The sequence below is a fragment of the Coccinella septempunctata genome, chromosome 5 (assembly GCF_907165205.1).
Source record: "Coccinella septempunctata chromosome 5, icCocSept1.1, whole genome shotgun sequence".
NCBI classification, from domain to species: Eukaryota; Metazoa; Arthropoda; class Insecta; order Coleoptera; family Coccinellidae; genus Coccinella; species Coccinella septempunctata.
In genome coordinates, this window is record NC_058193.1 from 19,759,711 (window position 1) to 19,783,372 (window position 23,662).

At 35.1% G+C, this 23,662-nt stretch overlaps 2 protein-coding genes across 4 annotated transcripts in view; one reads left to right on the top strand and one right to left on the bottom strand.

Moving 5' to 3' along the window:
- LOC123313096 overlaps window positions 1–23,662 on the top strand; it is a 79,890-nt gene that overhangs the window by 51,813 nt on the left and 4,415 nt on the right. Inside the window, exons 5-8 of one of the 3 annotated variants that reach the window (XM_044897811.1) lie at window positions 16,874–17,139; window positions 17,508–17,567; window positions 20,883–20,983; window positions 21,038–21,109. In XM_044897811.1, the coding sequence (XP_044753746.1) occupies window positions 16,874–17,139; window positions 17,508–17,567; window positions 20,883–20,983; window positions 21,038–21,109 (499 nt within the window). Of the gene's footprint in view, window positions 1–16,873; window positions 17,140–17,503; window positions 17,643–20,882; window positions 20,984–21,037; window positions 21,110–23,662 lie in introns of all 3 variants that reach the window. The other 2 variants (XM_044897809.1, XM_044897810.1) reach the window with 2 other exon arrangements.
- On the bottom strand, window positions 3,029–12,435 carry LOC123313097 (neuroglian-like). Its single transcript, XM_044897812.1, has 4 exons — window positions 12,284–12,435; window positions 7,686–7,982; window positions 5,982–6,252; window positions 3,029–3,514 (listed from the first exon to the last, which is right to left on the bottom strand). The coding sequence occupies exons 1-4, from the start codon at window positions 12,345–12,347 to the stop codon at window positions 3,043–3,045; spliced, it is 1,104 nt and encodes a 367-aa protein (XP_044753747.1). The 5' UTR covers window positions 12,348–12,435; the 3' UTR covers window positions 3,029–3,042.

Consider the following 23,662-nt stretch of genomic DNA (forward strand, 5'->3'; position numbering starts at 1 on the left):
GTTGGAAAACAAGACCACAATTGTCGCCACTGTCTCGTTAGAGTCACTGTATTTAGTCACTTCGTTTCCCATCTTTCTACTGTATAATCTTTGATTCAACACATAGCGACAAGGGTAAGTTGACGTTTATAGATTCAGTGAAATAATTTTTTTTTTACTCACAACTTAAATAAAATTACATAAATATGAACGAAGAAACTATGGATTGAATAATGCCCTAGCAACAATAAATCGAAGCGACCACGGGCGGCTCGTCAGAGGAACCAAGGAATAAGGCTAATAGTCCGAGAGCTGGCAGCAAAAACAACTACCTCATAAGTTACCACAGGTTTGGTTTGGCACTTTGGTTCAACTTTATTACGAAAACTTGAAACCGCCCGTCTGCCGGGCGTGAGTGGTCGCCTTATGGGATTAAAAAAATTGAAAAAATGAGAAAAAATCGATTGGAACTTTCTAATAGTTACCAAGATGAATGTTGTATCAAAATGGTCTAGGATCTTAACTGAATTGAAATCGTAAGCGTCTGCCAACAGGGGTGGTCGCTATTTTGAAACAGACGCTGTCAAATACAGAGTGGTCCAGATCGTAACCAAGAAATTTTAACCACGTATTCTACATCAAAAATAAGCCCTAGTTTGTCATATGAACATATATTATGTCGAGAAATGTTTCCTCCTGGACCACCCTGTATTTGACAGCGTCTGTTTCGAAATAGCGACCACCGCTGTTAGACGCTTACGATTTCAATTCAGTTAAGATCCTAGACCATTTTGACACAACATTCATCTTGGTAACTATTAGAAAGTTCCAATCGATTTTTTCTCATCTTTTCAATTTTTTTTTTATCCCATAAGGCGACCACTCACGCCCGGCAGACGAGAGGTTTCAAGTTTTCGTAATAAGGTTGAACCAAAGTGCCAAACCAAACCTTTGGTAACTTATGAGGTACTTGTTTTTGCTGCCAGCTCTCGGTCTATAAACCTCCTCATACAGTTGATCAGCTACATACATTTCTAACCTATCATAATTCTGATAAATAAATTTGAACTGAATATTTTATTCCTCCAATTCGAAATAGTGAAAACGTAGTGTTGTATATTAGAAGAGGCTATTTGGAGGCAATTTGACTCCGCTGACATCGTAATGCACGCAATCGACGCGACGTACGTTCAGGCCTGCCGCAGACATGCAACTTTTCAGTTTTGCAACTGTTTAGTTGCAGAAGTGAGTACAATGCATTTATATGGGGCCGCGCAGACATGCAACTGAAAAGTTGCAGCGATTGCCTATGTGTGCGCCCTCGAACCGCTTGCAATCAAACTGTTGCGCAACTGAAAAGTTGCATGTCTGCGGCAGGCCTCACAGTTCTCATAAGCTTGCCGACTCAGCCGACTGACTGGAAATATCCGAGCTTTCAATAGGGCAATGGAGGCTGAGCTGCTTTTGTTATTTGGATGGTTTAATACTGGATCGTAAATATAATGAATAGAATAGAGGAAATTAAACATTGCGAAACTATATTAGATTGGATTTTGGGAAATAATTTCAGTCAGCTGGAATATCCTGGCAAAAAATAAATCTCATCTCCACGCTTCACGATTCGTTCTTCTATTCATCTCCGCAGAGGGGTAAAACTAAGTACCTATTTCCATTAGCAACTATAAAATTGATGACAAATTCCTATTCATTATGCTAGAATATCTTATTCCGATTTTCTAGTTGATTCTATAAACTCGCTGAGATGTTAGGAAATTCGAAACTGACATTGTCAACTTGAACATCCTATATTCAAATCAATCAAATCACCAACATTTATCATAATAATAATATTAACTCTGTATTGAACCCTTTGAGACATATTTTATATGTATAGGAAGAGTCAAACCCTTTGCGTTCAAACCTCATATTTAAGACTTCAAGAATATCCTCAATTTCCAGATTTCCTGTTGTCAACGACTTTAGTCCAATCAAAAAGTATCCTTCGAGAAAACCTAGTTCATAATGCTCGATCTTTTCCTTTTTATTGGAACATTAAAGACTTGATATAATAATTCGGTCAACTAATCAAGCAAATGAAGAAGTAAAGAAGTGGTTTTGTTAATTATTCAGGTGAAACCTACCTGACCTGAAGAGTATTCACTGGATATCTGTTTTTTTCACGGTTCTCTTTTCTTTTCAATGCACACAAATTGTAGATAATGGATTAACAACACTCCATAGAACATAAATTTCATATCGTCTATCGGTCCATCTGGATTGTAAATCAAAAATCAAAATGAATTGACTGCAATTATGATGATACCTACACTAGGTATCCATTTCTAATAGCTCAGTAGTAGTGTCGCAGATTTTAAAAATTCATTATTTCCTCTTTTGCTTCCCATATAAAATCATCAAAAAGCTCTTTAAATACCGAATCAAACCACATATATCATCACAGGTTACAGGCATAAAACTAGATTTTTTGTTCGTCCGATTATTTCTATAAAATGTATCTTTTGTTCGTCCGATTATTTTTATAAAATGTGTCCAGCACTATTGTCTTTTTTGGAGCCGAATGAAGTTTCAATCAATAAATAATAAGAGCTGTATATTCTCTCAAAGTAGATTCAGTACCTTTATTCATTTGAAATGAAAGTTTCCACAATATCTATCGTTCTTCTAAATTATATAATATATTGTAAAGCTTCTTATTCCACTTATTGAAGCAGAAAAAATTCCGAAAAATAGATTCAAAATGAAAAAGGCATGACAGTTTTTATAAAAATCATCAAACGAACCAACAACCTAGCTTTATGCCTGTGATGATACAGTGTGTTTCAACATAAACTGCACAAACATATATAGTAGGTAAATGACATCGGGAGAATCATTTTTGCCTCAAGAACTTTTGCTCAACAGCTTTATAGTTTCGCATTTAAGGTAAACGGTCTTTTTCTGGCGGACTCCTACCCTGTACCTATAATACACGAATTTCCTTATCCGGTATTCGTACTTCAGTGAGGGGAAATGAAAAAAAGAAAAAGAGATCATTTAAAATGTTTATATACTATTTATCTTCGGTGGAAAACTCATGACAGGAGTTTCAACTTTTTTACTTTCTGTTTCGAACTCGTCGTCCACAGAAACGACAATTATGTCGTAACTTTGGCAAGCGTCGAAATGTTTTAGCAGCATGAAGTCGTTTCTAAATTCGTGGTCTGTAACGAAGTAATCAGGAGCCCCTTTCATTTTATATTTCACGTAGAAATGGGATCCTGGGTTCTTTCCAATATCGGGTATCCATGTTATTCTCGTTGTCACGTAGCAAGGATTCTCTCGTTTTGAAGATTTGGCAGACCGCTCGTTATTCATGTTGGTTAGGTAGAACTCGTTATCTTCTTTCTCAAAGTGGTCAACTGGTTCGATACATATCTCTTCAGTATCTATTTCTACGTAATTTATGTTGTACTTGAAATCTGGTACCGAAGGTTGAGAAGGATAATGAGGATATATCTGAATATCGAGATAGTTGCTGAAACAAAACATATTCAAATTATATTGGAAGTGAAGAAAAAACAGGAAAAGCTTGGTTTATCAGTTTCAAAAGTAAATCCATGAGCTAAACAATGAGCTGAGGCTCATTCGTTTCTGGGAAACAGAGTGATTTATTCATTTAGGGACTGCTTTCGGCTAACAAACTCTCTTTAAATTTGGCTGTTATCGGCATCTCATACCATCAAACTGCTCATTTATACTAAAAGAGTACAGTTCAGGGCTCACAAATTTTATTTTTTGGCAACTGAAGGAACACTACCTACTATAGGCTATAAGCCTCGTATAGGCTGAAATTATCTTCGAACTTAAAGGGCATGATCCGTCTGACATTATAAGAGAATACTTCACAGAGTGTTCAATTCTTCACTTCACAGGAAAATCAAAGTGCCGTTCAGGTGTTAACTTTAGATGGCACGTGTATCTAAGCACGTGGCTACTCAAGAAAAAATTATAATAGACCCACACTATTATTGGACTGAGAATCACCATTAAAATTTTTTACTACTAGGTATTTATTTATGTTACGGCTAAGGATGAGTGTAAACATAAACTTAAGATTGGCTGGCTAAACTTAGGTTTACCTTCAGCAATTTGCTAATGTCAGTTTATTCCAGCTTTAGCCGGCTAAAATTAAGTGTAATCACAGCCCATCGGCTAAAAATATAGAAGCTTATAGAAAAGAAGAAAAGTATCGGCAAGGCTTGGGGCAAATTTTCGGCAATTCAAAAAATGTAAAGAAATAGTAACATAATCAAACTATTAATGCAATGCATTTTTTGTATGAACTTCACATATTTTTAATAACAAAACATCAATTCTTATTAGCGAATCTAAAAATCAAAACGCCTGATGACAAAATTCGAGACGAACGTGCTGTTTTGAGTGTGAGGTAAAACTGTAGAGTTAATGGTTATCTTTCATCTTATTATCCATAATTTGCAAGGGCACTGATGAGACAAGAATGATGCCGCGAACTTCTTCATCAAAATACCATATAGGTCAAATTCTGAAGAAATATAAGTAGCAGTACGCATTCTTGTTTGTAGCTAACCGAACTATTTGGCTGATAAGCTTTACGATGACTGCGATTGAATCCTCAGGGATGATTCAACAAGGGTGGCGACAGGCCGCATTTTAGAATCCGTATGTTCAATGACTTGGGAAAAAATTTTTGACAAAATCAGCCAGAAAAAGTCTTCTCAACTATTTTCATGTGCACAGCTTTTTTTTGTTCTTTTCTGCAAAAGTATTGGTTGGAGAGAAATTGCAACATTAGAAACTATTGTTTATATTTCGTAGAAAAGTTCTCCATGAATCCAATTACCTATTGAATGACAGGGAATCTCTATATCTCATGTCTAATATTTCATTTCCTTGTGAGGAATTCTAGTTTTTCACAGGACAATGGACTATCCACGTTCCTATTGTGCTGTGGAAAAAAACTGTAATATCTAACTTCTGTAAGTGAATTGATTTGAAAAAAACTTAGGATCGATTTGAAGAGCATTAATCTCCGAAACAGATGAAAATAACTCATTAATGTTAAATTGAAAACCAATGGGCGTTATGTAACAAAACCCCAATACAATAGCATTCGAAGCAATTTTGCATATTTCAATTCTAAAAATTTAAACAAAAACGTAGCCGACCATTCAAAAAATATTTGGGGTAATGTGCACATCAACCGGCTAAAGACGAAATTCTCTAACGCAGATGATTATTAAATCCAACCTTAGCCGGTCCTCGAATATAAACCTAAGATTAGCCGGCTAATCTTAAGTTTATGCTGACACCTATCTTTGGCCGTAACATACCTATATATATGCTGTATAGTTTGTTTATGTAAGTTCTATTTTGTGTAAGTATTTGCCAAACATGGGACAATACTACACATCAGGATACAGGATGTAAAAAAATATATAGGCAGTTTAAAGCTCCTTTTTCCTCGATGATACATGGAGAATGGTCCGAAGTTATCATACAAACGAAAAGTTTAACTTTCAAAATAACCTCAAATTTAAACAAAAAGGCATCAATAACTAAATGAAAATAAAATCAAATAACCAAAATGTTCCCCCAAGCTGAAATAAATAATTACTTTTTACTGGCAGAAGGACATACTTCTAACAAATACATTGAAAATGGATGAAACTGTGACCAAAACTCGATATAGAAGCGATTCTCAATTCCTCGTTGTTTCAGCTGCGATATTTTTTTCAATCGATACGAAGCAATGAGTATGGAGCAGAGTTGTATGTGGTATGGAGGCATTAAAATGCTCGATGGTATAGTCGAAAGAGATGAGTTATAGACGAATTACAGAATTTCCTGGAGAAATGTTGTCATTTATTAATTTTTCTTCTTCCGAATCCTATGCTAGCAATTTAATGAAACAGAATGATATTTCACAATGGAACTATTCCCAAAATACCTGTACAACTTACGTCAAGCTTTCTCCTACACAGTTTATGGCTGCAACTCCAATTTTATATGTAGCTCCTGGGGTCAAATCGGAGATCTTCGTCTGGAATTTAAGTGGATCCAAAACAATAAATGAAAAGGCTGTTGCGTCATTCACGTAAGTTGAGTTGACTTCGGTACAGTAGATTTTGTATCCGAGTAATATTCCGTTTGGTTGAGTTGGCATATTCCACTGCAGCAAGAGGGAACTGTTCCCTATTTGGTGGGCCTCAAAAAGTGTGGGATAATTGGGAGCTGAAAAAACACTTTACTGAACACTCATTTCGAAACCTCTTGAAAAAAATCAAAGTTAGAATATTGTGTTCCTCACAGAATCCAGATTTCTTCCTTGAATACTAAAATTGAGTTATAGGACAGTAGCTTTAAACCCCAAAATCGACCAATTATTGAATATTCCAACCGAAACATTTAGTGTTGGAATGGCGTCAAATATACTTATAAAGGGTTATTCAACAAGAACTCTGTTTTGTTAATCAAAATAAAACAATTAATTTAGATGAAAATGATTAAAATTTTTAGTGTATTCAGAAAAGGAAGGTTTGGCAATTATGAATGGAAAAATTATATCTTATAAATGTCCACCACGACCACGGTTATAGATGTCAATTCTTTGATCAAAATTTTTAATCACTTTTCGACAAAATGCTGGGTCTATTTCATTAATCAGTTCACGAATTTTGAGTTTTAAGGCTGCAATCGATTCGATTGGCTCCGTATAGACTTTGTCTTCAACATAACCCCATAAAAAATAATCCAGCGGTGTTAAATCGCATGATCGAGCTGACCATGGAATGGCTGAATTTCGTGAAATTATGCGATCAGGAAATCTGGTTTGCAATGAATCCATTGTTTCGGTAGATGTGTGACTCGTGCCACCGTCTTGTTTAAACCACATATGTATGATATCCATATTTTCAACAATAGGCCAAAATTTAGTTGTTATTATATAATATATATTAATTCATATTATTTTGAAACGTTTTTCGAGTGAAATGGAATTCATTGTAACAATTGCCCAAGCTTCGACTATAGATATGTCAAAAACCATATGTTCCGGTGGGACCATAGCGAAAAACAAAGTTCTTGTTGAAAAACCCTTAATATGTCCTTAAATGAGTATCCAAGGTTTTTTCGCCGTCATCGGAGTTCTGCATGTACAGAGGAAGCTTTAAAATGTGCCTTTAAAAGTGGAATTTTCACGGTATTCCGATTATATCTCCTGTGGGATAGAAAATTTCGAAAAAATGCTCCAGGTAAAATTTTTAGATTGTTAAATTTTGCATCGAAGGGAGCTAATCGGATATATTTCAAAATAGGTACCGGCTGTCGTTGTACAGGTGCTCAAATTTGAAAAATTTGATCATCATGAACGAGCGTAAGAAGTCAAAACATCTTAACTCAACTGTAGACCGATTTCGGGAACATTGTCCCTCGTCAGTTCAGTGAAGCGCTGAATATTCAAACCAGAGGATGGGGTGGGGTGTTAAACGAAATCGGAGTAACGTTTTGAGAGCTTTGCCACGTTGCCGTTCTACAAAAATTGACAACTTTGTTATTCATTCAGCGAATTCAATCAACAGAAAACCATGAATAATTCAAATTAATAAGATGGTGTTCGGAAATTTCAAGATTCGAAATCAACAGATCAACAACAAAATTTCACTCACCTCCTTGTGGGGCGTCAAAGTTGATGGCATCGCTTGGTGGTCCTATGAACTTATTATTTCTGACAGAAACAGTTACGAAATTTCTTGAGTAAGGGAAGAACTCTATACTAGCTCTATTGACCTGAGGTGGTACAGCGTAAACTTGACTGGAAGCATGGTTCCAAATTCGCACCAAGTAACCCCTGAAAGTTCCCCTCACTGATTCTGGCGGTACTGGATCCCATTCGACCTGTAGGTATTTTCCGTGTATTTCGATGATACTCAAGTTCTGCGGGGCTTCTTTCGGTACAAGTTCTCCTGAAAATTCATTGCACAATTTTGAATTTTGTATTAGCGAAAAAAAATATCCATCTTTCTTTGTTGGTATGCCACAGGTTTCACAGGCAGTAACTATGTCATTCCTATCTTGATGTTGACAGTTCAAGAAAGTTCAATAAACACTACATATGGATCACATATCGGTGTTGAATTTCCAATAATGTCTTTGAAACGTATTAACTAAAAGTTCATCACAACCTACTGAAAAAAATTATCTATACTTCGTGAATGTCAGTTAATAAATAAATAAGCATCCACTAATTTACATCATCTGCACTCTTCACCAGTTTACCTCCTATTATTCCTTCCATATATGGGGCTTTTGCCCTATAACCCATCTTTTTAGCATTTTCGCATATCTCCACCATGTTTTTTCATTTGATTTAAATATGAATTTCGATGAGGTGCAAGGTTCAACCTGCTTTTTATGTTACCTATGGATGTTTTTCAGAATGTATCTTTTCAAAATAAGGTAGGAAGAAGCGTTTTACAAAAAATAATCTATGCAAAACTGTCATACTGGAAAAATCATCCGAATCAATACGAACTACTAGTGATCTGCATTATGGAAAAATCACTCGATCTGGAGATGACTGAATCGGCCACATGATTCCAGGATAAATACTGACATCTTCTAGTTGGGGAGCCCAAGAGGAAAATTTGTGACTCACTCGAGTGTATCAGAGATTAATATAATATAAGGGGGGATACCTTGTGGATAACCTATACTAAAAATTAGCCTTCTATATAGAGGGGTAAGAGAGCGACTCAAAATAGTAGAAAAACCAAACTATCATCAAAAAGATTATTCAGTTAATTACAAGTTGAAAGGTGTATATTTCAAAAATTTTACAATTTATTCAAAAGAAGTCACATGAAAATTTTCATCTAGTTGAATTTTTCTGTACTTCGATGAAAATGATTCAAGAATAACGTCAAATATACAGGGTGTACCAAGTTCGAGGGCCTATTAGACGTTTCTGGAGAACTGGACCTATTTGAAATCTGAAAATTTGGATTATGATATTGTTTGACATTATCTACTGAGCTCAAATATTTTTTATACTTTCAGTAATACAGGGAATGAAAGTAAATTTTTCCAGAAAAATTTTTTTACGTTTTCTTTCCTCATATGAATATTCATTTCTGAATATATTTCTTTTCAAATCGTTGCATTTGTCCGAATGGTTTTCAAAATATTGAGGAAAAACGGAAAAAAAAGGGATATGCGTATTCAGTTTTATGTTTGATATTCCTATTCTAAATATCTTAATCACAAACCGTTTTCACATTTTTGAAGTCGAAGAATGTGGGAATATTGTACATTTTCTGAATTTCGAAAAACATGCCACAGGGTGTTCCAAATGTTGTGTCAAAAATGGGGATGAAGATTTGCCCATAACTTACGTTTTTCAAATTAGAACCCTAATTTTTTATGATTGCGTTGGGTTCTGCTAAAAAATTAATGATAGTGTTTAACATGTTAATGCTCCTAAAATGAATAATTCCTTAGTTATTAAGGATTTTCTGAATTTATGTCGTGTGTAGAGTCAAATTGATAAAATCTGTTTCATATCAATGATCTATGGTCATAGAAGATAAATTATCCCAGTAATTCACAACTGGCAGATCTGATAATCTTATCTGTAATTTTTGTTTTACTCACTCAAATTCTGTATTTTGCGTTTCTATGTCACTTGTGAATTATTGAGAAAATGTATCTTCTATGACCATAGATTATTCGTGTGAAACAATTATATGAATTGTACTCTACTTAAGAAATAAATTCCGAAAATCCTAGATAACTCACGAATTATTCATTTTAAGACCATTGACATATTAGAACCTTATCACTTTTTTCCTCCGCAGAACTCAACGCAATCCTAAAAAATTAGGGTTCTAATTTGAAAACGAAAAGTTATGACCAAATCTTGATCCCATAGGAATAACGCATATCTCCCTTATTTTCAGTTTTTTCTCGATATTTTGAAAACCATTTGGACGAATGCAACAATTTGAATAGAAATATATTCAGAATTGAATACTCTATCATATCAGAAAAGACAAAATAGAAAACATTTTTTCAAATCATTTTCATTCCTTAGACTTCAAGAATATTTTAGCTGAGTAGATGATGTCGAAAAATGTCATAATCCGAATTTTCAGATTTCAAATAGGTCCAGTTCTCCAGAAACGTCTAATGGGCTCTCGAACTTGGTACACCCTCTGTATATGAAATGAAAACATTTTAAAAGATTGAAGTGTTCCTAAGTATTTTGGAAAGAACTTAACATTTTCGACTATGTCAAATTTTTGTCTCATAGAATTGTGAAAATTTCTTGACATGATTTTTTCAACGAATTATAAGTTATAAAACTATAATCGATTTGCTTGGTTTCACGCAACCTCGCTTTAGTGATTTATAAGACTGGTTGAAGCAGAAATACTCTGGTTGATTGAATTCTTATCAGTTCAATAATGGTTTCATCAATATTGCCAAATCGTTTGAGCATGAATATGCTCAGATACTCCTCAGTCCTCATAATAACCGACGCAGGCGCGTACCCAGAAAGGTGTGTTGGGGAGGGCTCAGCTAACATCCACCAAAAGAGGAAAATGTAACAAAAACATTTATTTCTTATAACTATAAAAAATTATTAAGAACAAATGGAAAAATTTTAAATTATGTCAGAATTGACTAGTTTTTAGTTATTAAATAAAATAAACCTTGGTTTCTTGTAAATATAAATCTATAAAAAAGAAAAAACGAATATTAAAAAGTTTACTAGTTTTTATTTATTAAATAAAAGCTCCAAGCGCCTTGGGCCAGCATTAGCAAATCTGGTCACAACCATTTTTGTATCAATCACTCTCTAGTAATTTATGTGCATTAGAGCTAAACCATTCGAGCAGTTTTCTGCCATAGTGCTTCTGAAGGTCTTAAGTCTCCTTAAGGAAGAAAAACTGCGCTCTGTATCTTCAGCTGTTGTTACGGGAAGTACACAAAATATTTGAAAAAATAAGTACAAAATGAGGTAAAAATCTTTGCAACATTTCTCAAGAGCTGAAAGTGCTGATGAAGGACATGATTCGGGATCATTCGGTGTTGAAGTGATCCACTTTTTTTCCATCTTTTTAATTCACTGGAAAGAAGACCCTTGTCAATGTCTGGTTCATCAATACCAGATATTTCTTGCTGTATTTCACTGTCGGAAAGATTATTTAACGTTGCTGGAATAATGCACTGCAGCGAAAAAACGTTTTTGATAAGTGAGGAATATTTGGATGCCAATTGATTCACCCCGATGGCTCTAGAGAATTTTCCACCACCCACCCCGAAAGAAGGACCAGATGACAGGACGAACAACATTCTTGCGAATTACCTTGACATTCAATAGATGGCTGTACTTGTAGCTTCATATAATAATGTTATTGGCCTTTTTCTTATTTTACTTGAACAATACTTGAAAGTTCTATGTGCTGAATGATCATGAGAGACCTTTTGCAAAAAGGCTAGAGCCCCAATAGCCCCCCCTGGGTACATGCCTGAACCGACGTCAAACTTTAACACTATTTGGTGCCTCATTTTTGATAATAAAACTTTGGAATCGATCACGAAATTCAGAAAATTTTAAGATTTATACTTGAATGTAGTTTCGTTTTACGGTTTTACATACCCTTTCATAACAAACAATAAACCTTCGGTGGATTCATGTGAAAATGGTCTGGGCATTGTTTAATTTCTTTTTGATCAGAATAACGACATGATGAAAATCGTAACATTAAATTAACTTTTCCATTTACTATCAATTTTTTCAATGGTAAAAATGTGATTGCTCAATTATTCAAATTGATTCTGATTCAAAATAAGACGGGTTTGATTCTTTCTTTTGTGATAATATTTCAGTGTTATTGTATCAGAAACTGTTTATCAGTTGGCGTTAGAAAATTTGTGATTCTTCATTCTCTTATTAGTGCCAAAATTGAGTGTCGAGTCGATTAAAGTTTCGATCACCAATTAAATTATCAAAATCGGGAAATTATTCAGTAAATTGCTACACTCAAACTCTATACATATAATAACTTTCGTTGTTTGCGATTGGCGAAATAACTAACCATGTCTGTCTGGCCATAAAAAATATTTGTCGAGTGAAGTGGAAAAGTTAATTCGTAAAAATAGTTCATTGCTTTAAACTTTAAACACACTTCCCGCAGGAATGAGATAATCCTCGATTCAACACCAAAACCCTATTATGAAAAAATGTATAAAGTCGACTTACTTATATTATTAATACCATAGCAAGGATACACCAGAAGGCTCAGAACAATACATATGAAAGACATCTCACACGAACAATCAGAAATTAGTGAATGCTGCAGTTATAAGCCATCAGGAAATGGCACGAGACATAAAGGCGTTAAATAATTTGTTAAATAAGCAGCTCTCCCTCCATTACGAAGAATTCAAATTATTCTTAAGAAGCTCTTCGCATACCCCCACATAACAGACGTTTCCTGTAAATTAAGCTATTATGACAATACTAGAGATTCTTTATAGATGAGAATATGAGCGAAATAATAATTGGGTGATGTAATTTTTCCTAAATATAAACAGCATTTTTTCGTTATGAGACAAAGGAGCACTGATTGATGTCCTCACAATTGCTCCTCATATTTTGTATTCATTCACTGCATACCCATTTATAGAAGGTTCGAAGGAATATTCGACCTCGGGTTACACTAGACCGTATGTCTCCTGTCAAATTATTCAATGGATTATGAAGAATGTCCCGCGAATATCAATAAGTAGGTAGTTATGAGTTTTTTGTTGTATAAATACCGCAGCTTTGCGGAACGATAATTTTTGAAGCATTCAGATAAAGTAATGAATTCACATCTGAATCATTTCATTTCACACATTCCAGGCAGACCAGCAGGTATTCCTATATCATGCCTACGATTTGTATATGCTGCGGCTAAAGATAGGTGTGAACATAAAATTAGCCGGCTAAACTTAGGTTTAGCTTCGGGTATTTGCCAATGATAGTTTCTTCTAACTTTAGCCAGCTAAACTTGAGTGTAACCACAGCCAATCGGTTAAAAATGTAGAAGCTAATAAAAGAGAAGAAAAGTATTGGCAAGGCTTGAGGGGCGCAGATTTTCGGCAATTAAAAATTGTGAAGAAATAGTAATACAATCAAACAATTAATGCAATTCATATTTTGTATGAATTTCCTATATTTTCAATGGCAGAAAAGCATTCTGTCAAGTAGTTGAGAAATTGAGAATGAACATATATTTGTTTCTACTGTATCTCAATGTAATCTGAAACTAGAGTTAATGGTTATCTTTCATCTTGTTATTAGGCCGTATTTTGGAATCCGTCTGTTCAATGAGAAATTTTTAACAAAATCAGCTAGAAAAACTGTTTTTAACTATTTTCATATTCGTGGTTTTTTTTTGTTTTTTTTTTGCAAAAGTATTGCTTGGTGAGAAATTGCACCATTAGAAACTTTCGTATTCGTAGAAAATTTTTCCATAAATCCAATTATTTATTGATAGGGAAAATATACTTTTGAAATATTAATGGAAACAATTCCGAAGGAATTGTCGTTCCAATAATGTGAGTTAGTCATGAACTATCATAGGAAGTCCCAGAGAAGTCGAAAAATTCAAGTGCAACTGTAGACCGGTTTCGGGATCATTTTCCCTCGTCAGTACAGATCCCGAAACCGGTCTACAGTTGCACTTGAATTTTTCGACTTCTCTGGGACTTCCTATGATAGTTCGACAATTCCTTTAATATTTCATTCTTGCGATGCGCCCGGTTAGGCGACCCTTTTTGTTTAAAATATACTTTTGTTCACACAAAAAAATACTCTATGTCTAATATATTATATTTCGTTTCCTTGTGAGGTCATATTCTGGTTTTTCACAAGATTATTGAGTATCTACGTTCCCATTGTCCTGTGGAAAACTGTATATCTAACTTCTGTATGTGAACTGTGTATGTGAATTTAGGTTCGATTTGAAGAGCATTAATCTCCTAAACAGATGAAAATTAAATGTTAAATTGAAAAACCATGGGCGTTATGTAACAAAACCTCAATACAATAGCATTCAATGGTATTTTGTATATTTCAATTCTAAAAATTGAAACAAAACGTGGCTGCTTGCTTTCGTCTTCTCCCATCCGACCATTCAGAAGACATCACCCCTCCGCGCGTCAAACGAATACATCTTTAGCCGTTTCGTTTTGGGTAATGTGCACATTAGCCGGCTAAAGATGAAATTCCCTGACGCAGCTGAATATTTCATCAAAGTTTAGCCGGTCCTCGAATATAAAACTATGTCTAGCTCTAGCTTAAACCTAAGCTTAAGCTCTCGCCTATCTTTAGCCGTAACATATAAGTACAATGCCAAGGTAAAGTATGAAATGGACGAACGCATTCGAATTATTTCATACATTGCCTAGAAGACCCAGGCATTCTATACATTGTCTGGGCATTGTATAGAATGCCTGAATTGTATAGGTACATTGTCGGTCACTTATAAATATTCTTTAACTTTAACGATATCAACTTCAATAATTAGTTATTTCCACATTGTACTGCAGAGTGCCATCATTATCACTATAGGAGTCGCCAATTTTTTGGAAACTTCAAGAGCTTGTCTTGATTTCAACTCAATGTCACTTATGGTGAAATAAGACACTTCGTGATAATCAAGAGTGGGTATAGAAAGAAGTTGCAATTCAGCTCAAAGGCGATTGGAAGTATGATGACGTAGATTCGTAGAAGGTGGCAAAGTCAAGTTTAATTGACAGAACTAGGTCCGTTAGCAGTGTCGTATAAGGTCCTTTCGTCTGTTTCTCAGTGTAGTGTAATCTACCCTACACTTTGCATCAGCTGATTTTCAGTGTAATTGCGCAAACGAATGAAAAAAACACTGACGTTGGGTTGCCACGCTCATAGATTATTAATTTTGATATTATATATGGTTACGTTTCTCAGAAGATTTGTAACTTTTTCATCCTCTTGTAGAGTGATGATCTTATCGCAAATTTTAAATTTAATCGTATCCATTTTGAAGTGGATTACTGTGATGTCCGTCACATTATAACATCAAATTTTGCATTTCACACCACAAATATTACACCTCATTTCGACCTTAGAACAAAGATACATGGAGTGGGCATTCAGTGCTACGAATGAATTGTTTGTAGTCCACACATTCGATGTTTCTCTGTCTAGCGCGACACTAAGGAGGCAGTGGCGTTTTATTGAAAAATTCATATGCGTCCTGTCTATTCGTACTGAAAATTGATGCGCCAATGATGTCCGAATCAACTGTCTCAATTGTGATTGGCGACACTTAGCAACTATCTCACTCCAGTCTTTGGAATGTTTATTTTCCATTCCATGTATCTATGTTCTAAGATTTCGACTGGGTCTAGATAAACTACACCTCCTGTACACTGGTGTAAATCCAATCAGCCAACGAATACTAAAATCGAGAGTGTAAATTACACCGAGTGTAGAAAAGAGAAAAGTGCTACACTTCCTATGCAAACTAAAGGACCAACACATAAGTAATAGTAATAGATAATAGATAATAGAAAATAATTTGAAATAACTTCAACCTTCATGTCAAAACGCTGTTATTATTTGAATTGCACCGCCTGATTATATGATAGTTATGTCAATGCTCGCTGATGTGACGTGGCATGTAGATAGACCAAAGGGATCCTAGTATTTTCGATCTCCTATTGAGGCTTCTTTCTATATTTTTCGATATTGATTTCAAGTATTTGAAATTTTTTGAGTCAAGACAAGATTTAATAGGTCAAGAAAACGTCAAGACAAGATTTTTTTTGAATTTCTTGACTTTTTCTCAAGACAAGACAAGAAGTATGTCATCAAGACAAGAATTCTTGTCTTGTAGACCCCTAATCATCACCAAAATTTTACCATGTTAGGCTTTCACATTTGAGAAAGCAAGGATTCCACTCATTTCTTTTGAAGTTAAGATGAGGTTGTTTTTTGTAATCTGTTTGATATAAATATCAATTTCTCAATTGTGTTTCTTCGGCGTTTTTGGGTATATGATATTTTACTCATTCAGTTATTTTGTTGCGTTCTTTTTGTCTGAATAAAATGGAAATTTTGACGAATGTATATACATTTTGTATATTAACATAAATATATTTACTCTTTACAAATACTGTGGCGGCATTACGCCATATCGATGTCGATCTTAACTTCTAGCCTCATATCCATTGTTGGAAAATTTCAAAACTCATATTTTTGTTGGTAGGTCATATCTGAATACGAAGATTTCATTCTCATACAAAAATGTCAGGAAATACTCAGCGTTTCTTTTAATTGAATTACTCAATTTATTCTGAATGTTGATCTACAGAAAAAAATAATGTCATTGTGCATTTCTTCATTCAAATTTATATTTCATACGCAATTATCCTGCCATATTAAATGGAATTGTCAAGTGGGTTCTTCAACGGATGTACCATAAATTAATTCATTCCATATTATTTTTTTAATCTCGCAGACAAGCTCTCCACTATGATGGTCTTCACCATCTGCATTATTCATTTTTAATAAGTAATATATATTATAAGTACCTAATGAAAACATAAATTTCGATATTTGTAATGATCGAGGCAATAGATGTGAATTACATTATGGTTATTCAAAATAGGCGATTTCTTATTCTCTTACATAAATACGAATATGCCCATATTGATGATATTGAAAATAGTAAGGAAGAATACTTAGATTAAAAATTTGTGATGAATGATTCAAACATGTGATGTTATGTTCATATTTAATAATTATGAATTTTTTCATAAGGTTGTCTCAACAAAAAATCAAGAAGCGCCACCTCCTGTAGACATATATCATGTCGCACCTCCCCGAGCGGAAATAATCCCAGATGAACAACTTGCTCCTGCAAACAACCCCGACTTTTTAAGGACACTTCCTCAAGATCAACGGCCTCCTCAGAGATTACCTCCATATCCAGAACTACCAGAGTACAGTCCACAAGCCCCACAGCTAGGATGGAACTCCCATCAGTCAAATCAGTTATATCCAATGCCTCCTGTTTATTCTGGTAAATAATTTTCCATGGCATATACATATACGATTTCTTTTAACCGTTAACTCTTCCATCATGGATTCTTATCGAGGATCCAAAACTAATCATTTTCTTGTATACACGTTAGATATTATAAGCATTGGTTTCCACAATCAGTGGAAATTGAATCCTATAGAAACATGATCCTATGGTAAATGGCATTGGAAGCAGTTCCTCTGAAATGTACCTAAATGATCCCATGCTATATGGTTCAAGAATACAGAATTTGAAATTTATACTATTGTGCCACCATATTTATAATATCCGAGAGTAAGCAAGATTTAACATTTATATACAAGCTTTTGTAGCTACAATTACTCCTAATTTAAAACATCAATTTGCAGGTAAAACCAGCCATATATTCAATCACAAGGAGAACGGCCTACAAGTCCCAGAATCGGAAATCAGGTATAATAGATACAAGGGTGCGATGCACTACTTACATCGCACTTTGGGAACTCAGAATCAGATAGAAACTAAAGGGTGAGGTGGTTTGAAGAATCCCTTAGTCGAAATTTTAGCAGCACTTGTGCACTGTTTATATTAATCACAATAGAAGATAGAACGAGTTAATTATAGTTTTTCCACATATCCCTAACAGCTTGCAAGTGTGATTGCTGTTTAGTCTGGGGTCATATTATTTGCAAGAAATCAGCAGTTACTTAAATCAAGGTAACTGAAAAGCAAAACCTTTCAACCGCTTGATTAGAGAAACGTGCTTTAGATCTACGAATATTACCTACGGAACTTATAGCATCCCAAACCTCGTGTGGAGCACGGAAAACTCACACGCAAAATCAACTATGGTTGCTTTCGATATATCCAAGATTTTTGGTCGTGTATGGTGTAATGGTGTATAACTGACCCTTCTATGTTGTATAAGATTAGCGGGTAGTGTCCCTCATTTTCTCAATCTTAAATCCTCATTCAACTAGTTCTGACACATGAACGATGACGAAGGAAGACATTTATTTCAATATAGATTCCTATATAGAAGTTTTGTTGTATTCATAACCGACTGACAAAAATCAACTATCTTTATCAAACGTAAGGTAACATTTAGGGAATCAAACTTTATAATACAAATGAATAAAGAAAATTATAACGAGGTTATTTCGAGAAAAAGTTCTGAAGGAAAGAAATTAAAAAAATATCACTGTCCACCATTTTATGGGCCCACATTTTTAACAGGGAATAAATCCATCGGATCACAAGGACCATTACAAAACTTAATTACATTCTCTGAAGTGGAGAATTTTGGATGCATCTGGTATTTTTGAGAACTCTACGAAGATATATTTGTTGCAGAAGTTCAATTTTATTGTTCAAAATTTTGTACATGAATAAAATGTCAGTACCTAACTCATTCATGGTTACTCGAAGGCGATCATATTGACAAATTCCTATCTAAAGCCCGTTTGCAACAGCCGAGAATTCTCTGGAGAATTCTCTACAAAATTCTCGCAAGAAAAGGGCGGAGTCTATTTAGTACGCAACTGAACAGAGAATTCTACCGAAAGTGCGTATGTAACGGTACATAATTCACGGCGCATGAAATCTCGAGTAAATTTTCTAGAGAATTCTCGGCTGTTGCAAACGGGCTTAGAGCTATAAATCCACGAGTGAAACGAAAATTCTCTTCTGAATTCAATTCGATCGATATAATTTGGAGAATATTAAAAAATAGTAGAGAATTCTCAAAATGTATCGATCACTGCATGAATGACAATGTCGAGACAAATACCCAAGCAATATATTTGATGAATTGGCAAGCGATTCATTTCAAGCACTAAAACGCAGTTCAGTTTACAAAATACAAAAAAAAAACAACAAACTATAATCATGTGAATAGTTAGTAGATAAATATAGTTCAGTGGTGCAAACTTGAATTTTTAGGGACATCCTAAATGAATTTCTTAAAAAGCAGCATTTGAAACATTCAGTCAAAGTAGATCGAAAAAGAAACAGCTGCAAGAGTCCAGAATTGGCTTGCTTACTAACCATACATATCCTTCTTCGACCTTGTGAGGATCCAGTTGTGGCTTCACTATATGTATGGTTAGTAAGCATAGTATTTGTCAATATAATTAACGATCTACTCAGGATTGAATATGTAGTGTAGTATTGAAATGATCTATGTGCTCACAGTTCTGAAAGTCTGAGCGCTAAGCCAAGCTGTAGCAAACCAGATTCAATAATAATAACAAACGGTCATCCTTTGGCATCAACTCTGTATCAAATAGTTTTTCGAAATAGAAGCCATTCAACTAGTAGTTGATGAATAACAATCAACAAATGGATATAAAGCTCAAATTTCTTGAGTTCTGGCGAAAGTGTCTGAACTGTGCTACTTACTGTGGCGAACCGTCAATAATGCATTTCTTGACTTATTGAAAATCATAGATAAATCATTGGAGAAGGAGTAGGAGACGAAACTACTTTATCATCCTTTCCCTCCAGGGGAAAAATCAGGTTCGATTCACTGATAACTTGCGAAAACTCCGAAGTAGCTCAGATAATTGTGATTGTGATTGCAACTGCACAATCACCATCTTTTTTGTGTGGAGCAACTTAAAAAGGGAGACACTTGGTGGGCCAGAAATTCAGTAATAGCATTGAGTATCAAACCCTCATACTCAATAGCAATAGCTTTGAGTATTTATTCAACGAGTATGTGGGTTAATACTCAATGCTAATGGATGCCAGCTTTTAGTATTTATAGGGGTTAATACTCAATAATGCCATATCAGCCTGGAGAATGAAACCCTAGAACAGGTCGAGCAGTTCAAATGCTTGGGAATCTTCATAAATACTAGGGCTAACCTAGACACGGAAATACACAACCGTATCAATTCGGCATCACGGGCATTCTGGAAGCTGAAGGTCAGAGTGTTTCAAAATCACGACCTCAATCTGAAGATCAAGACAGCTGTTTACAAAGCAGTCGTCCTCCCAACGCTTCTTTACGGAAGCGGAAGCTGGACGCCCTACAGGCGACATATTAAACAGCTTGAACAAATGCAACAACGTCATCTAATACAGATAATGCACATCAGATGGTTCCACAAAGTTTCGAATGCAGAAGTCTTGCAACGCGCGAGTTGTACAACAATTGAGACTCAAGTAACGAGGGCCCGACTCAGATGGAGCGGCGGTTGGTGACTATCCATGCCCGGAGTGTGGAAGGATCTGTAGGTCACGGTTGGGTCTCTTCAGTCACAGGAGGGCACACAGTAGCAATTAGCCCCAAGAAATTATAAGTCTGTTCTTTTTTTATGTCTTTTTGTAGATTATTTCCCGTTACTGGGATATAGCAATGAATGAATGAATGATGCCAGCTAAAACAGAAACCTACATATTTGGTATTCTCTTTGTTCTTTGAGAGGATATGATTTGCAGGTGAAATTTCGTTGATAATTCTGCTGAAAGATCTTGATTGCAAATACTAAATATCGTTATTTTTGACTAATAACTCGGAATTCGTATATGTGGATTAATTTCGAGGAAAATTCACGACGAAAAAAGAAAAATATCTTGAATATCAGATACAACTTGCACAACTACAATCCTGTAGATAGCATCTAGAGCATGGAATAGAATAGTTCTTATAGAGTACTTTGAACTTACTCACCAAAAAAACCACATCTATCTGCTTTCTGAAACGTTTATGTAGTCCAGCACAATATTTTACAAGATAATCTCAAACAATGTTTGTTTTTTCAGTTCATATTCAGATAATTTGAACTACCCTAAGGTACCGAATTATTTCGGTGAAACCTATAGGCAACCCATAGATGCACCTAATTGGGTAAATGCTCATCAAGGTATCTAGAAAAAACGAAAATGATATGTGAGTATTGAAGGATCGTATGTTTCAGATGATTTGAGATATCCAACTAGATATAATCCAGATCCTGCTTATGGTAGTAGGCCAGTTTCAAATCCACAAGGTGAGTTTTCTTGAAAATTAGAGTATTCAAGACTTATAATATTTGATTTACCTATATACCAAAAAATTCCGTAATGTTATCCGCCTGCCCAGTATCATGGAAGTCTGGGGGGCTAACTTACCCTTCATCCAAAGCACTACAACCATGTTAAATCATCTTATGAATTATATTATAACCTAATTCCCTCTCAAGTACTGGTGATGCTCATCACCTGACAAAGGAGACGAGATTTTCATTATAACGCAAAATACATTTAATCCGCTTCAATTTTCTCGATATAACGTCTTTGGAATCGAACACAATTTTAATCTGACTTGAAATTTTTTTTATTGATTAGTGTATTTGTTTCGAGAAATGTAGAAAAAAATTAAAGGAAAAGGGTTCGTCCACCATCCATGGAGATAATTCTCTTAATTTTGGTGTTCTAACTGTTCCTTTAGATTGTGATTAAGATATCGAGGAACATTTTTCTGGAATCGCTCAATGGAAAAGATAAATGTGTAATAAGCATCTCTAAAAATACTGATATAACTTTCTCCAGTGTCTTTAGGAATCACGTCTTTTCACAAAAACTTCTATTAAAACACAAAAATTCACAGAAATTTCTCGATGTAAAGAAACAACAAAGTACTAACCACCAGGTAGCGCACCGTAGAATAATCTAAATAATGAAGTATTCTACCTTCTTCTGAAATGAATAAATCTGAAAGAATGTCGAGTTTTTCATGGATTACCGCTTTCATACAGGGTATAAGTAAATAAGTGCGACAAACTTGAGGAGGTGATTCTGCATGAAAAAATGATCACATTATGCCATATAACTATTGTCCAAAAATGCTTCGTTTTCCGAGATACGGGGTGTGTTAACGTTTTACTTAAAAATTTACTATTTATTTATTGCTCTGAAACCGGTCGAGATATGCAAATGCAATTCAGTGGGTTTCAAGAAGAAAAGGTAGTTATTACGCAGATTATTAATCTGAATTTAAAGTTAAACTTTTTGAATCACATATCAAAAGTTGAAAAACAATGGAAATAATTATCAATAAGTACGCTGATTATAAGTATAAAGGCATCGATAGCAATAATATTATTCTAAAATAAAACTATATGCTTCAATATAGAGCATTCCCTTTTTACCCACGAAAATACTCTGTCGAACGGCGAGAATTCCAAAACTCACAAATCCCTTAGGTATAAGTATTGTTTTGAAATACTGCTGTAAATATTTCATAATACCTGAAGACTTCTTCTTTTCGACTAACAATACCGAAATACACTGCGCAAAACAATTAACGCACATTATGGAAATCTCAAATTTATTCTACAACTGAAGGTGTTCTCAATGATAATTATTTTTATCAGAATTATGCATGCATATGTTATCCACTTTCAACGGTTTTCTTCAATACAGATGTTTTTTCCCAGCAGGAATAAAAAATGTATTGGCTTCATTCTAAAATCAGTTGTTCTCGATCAATTCTAGTGATCAATAGTTTTTCTTTCATTTGATTTTCTATACTCGATCGCTATGCAACGCGAAACACAATTTGACCCAAGAGGAATGTGCCCAAGCGGTAGTTTTGCGAGAAGAAGGGTGGACATACACAAGAATTGCAGAAAGGTTTGGAGTTTCCCATACAAGTGTGTCCAGAATGTTGCAGCGATTCAGGGAGACAGGTATGAATTTCCGAAGGCCAGAACAGGGTAGGCCACGGGTAACAACTGCCATTCAAGAACGTTACTTGAGAGTTTCTTCGTTGAGACAACTGTTTGCAACCGCTCGCCTCCTTCAAATTCAGCTTGAGCAAACTCATGAGATGCAAATTAGCACTCAGACAATAAGAAATCGCCTCAGAGAATATGATTTAAGGTCTCGTGTCGCGGCAAGAGGCCCAGCTCTTACCCCAGCTCATCGAAGGGCGCGTTTGGATTTTGCGAGAGAGCATATCCATTGGGAAGAGGCCGATTGGGAAAGAGTTCTCTTCACAGATGAATCTAGATTCTGCCTCTACCATTGTAATCGACGTTCCCTTGTATACAGACGTCCACATGAAATATATGCTCAGTGCAATTTCCTGAATACTACTGGTTTCGGGGGAGGATCGATTATGGTATGGGGTGGAATATCTTTTACTGCTCGCACAGACCTAGTGGTCATTGATAATGGAGCAATGAATGCTGATAAGCATATAAGGAACATTCTTGAAGAGCATGTAGTGCCATTTGCCCCATAGATTGGTGAAAATTTCATTTTTATGGACGATAATGCCAGACCCCATCGTGCGCGCATCGTTCAGGAGTACCTTGAAGAGGTTGAAGTCTCTCGAATGGAATGGCCAGCAAGAAGTCCAGATCTCAATCCAATTGAGCAGGTTTGGGACAACCTCAATAGAAGGCTGAGAAGTTCAGAAAATAATCCAGCTACTCTTAATGACTTAGGAATCCAACTCGGAGAAATCTGGGAAGGATTAGATCAGAACATTTTAAGATCACTCATTTTGAGTATGAACCGTCGTTACCGAGCTGTAATTAACGCAAGGGGTGGAAATA

Excerpts from the sequence above, each read along its gene's own strand:
- LOC123313097 (XM_044897812.1), bottom strand. The coding sequence starts at position 12,347 with ATGTCTTTCATATGTATTGTTCTGAGCCTTCTGGTGTATCCTTGCTAT. Across the intron at positions 7,983-12,283 it reads CTATGGTATTAATAATATAA|GAGAACTTGTACCGAAAGAA; the intron begins GTAAGTCGACTT and ends ATGAATTTTCAG. Across the intron at positions 3,515-5,981 it reads TGTGTAGGAGAAAGCTTGAC|CAACTATCTCGATATTCAGA; the intron begins GTAAGTTGTACA and ends GTTTTGTTTCAG.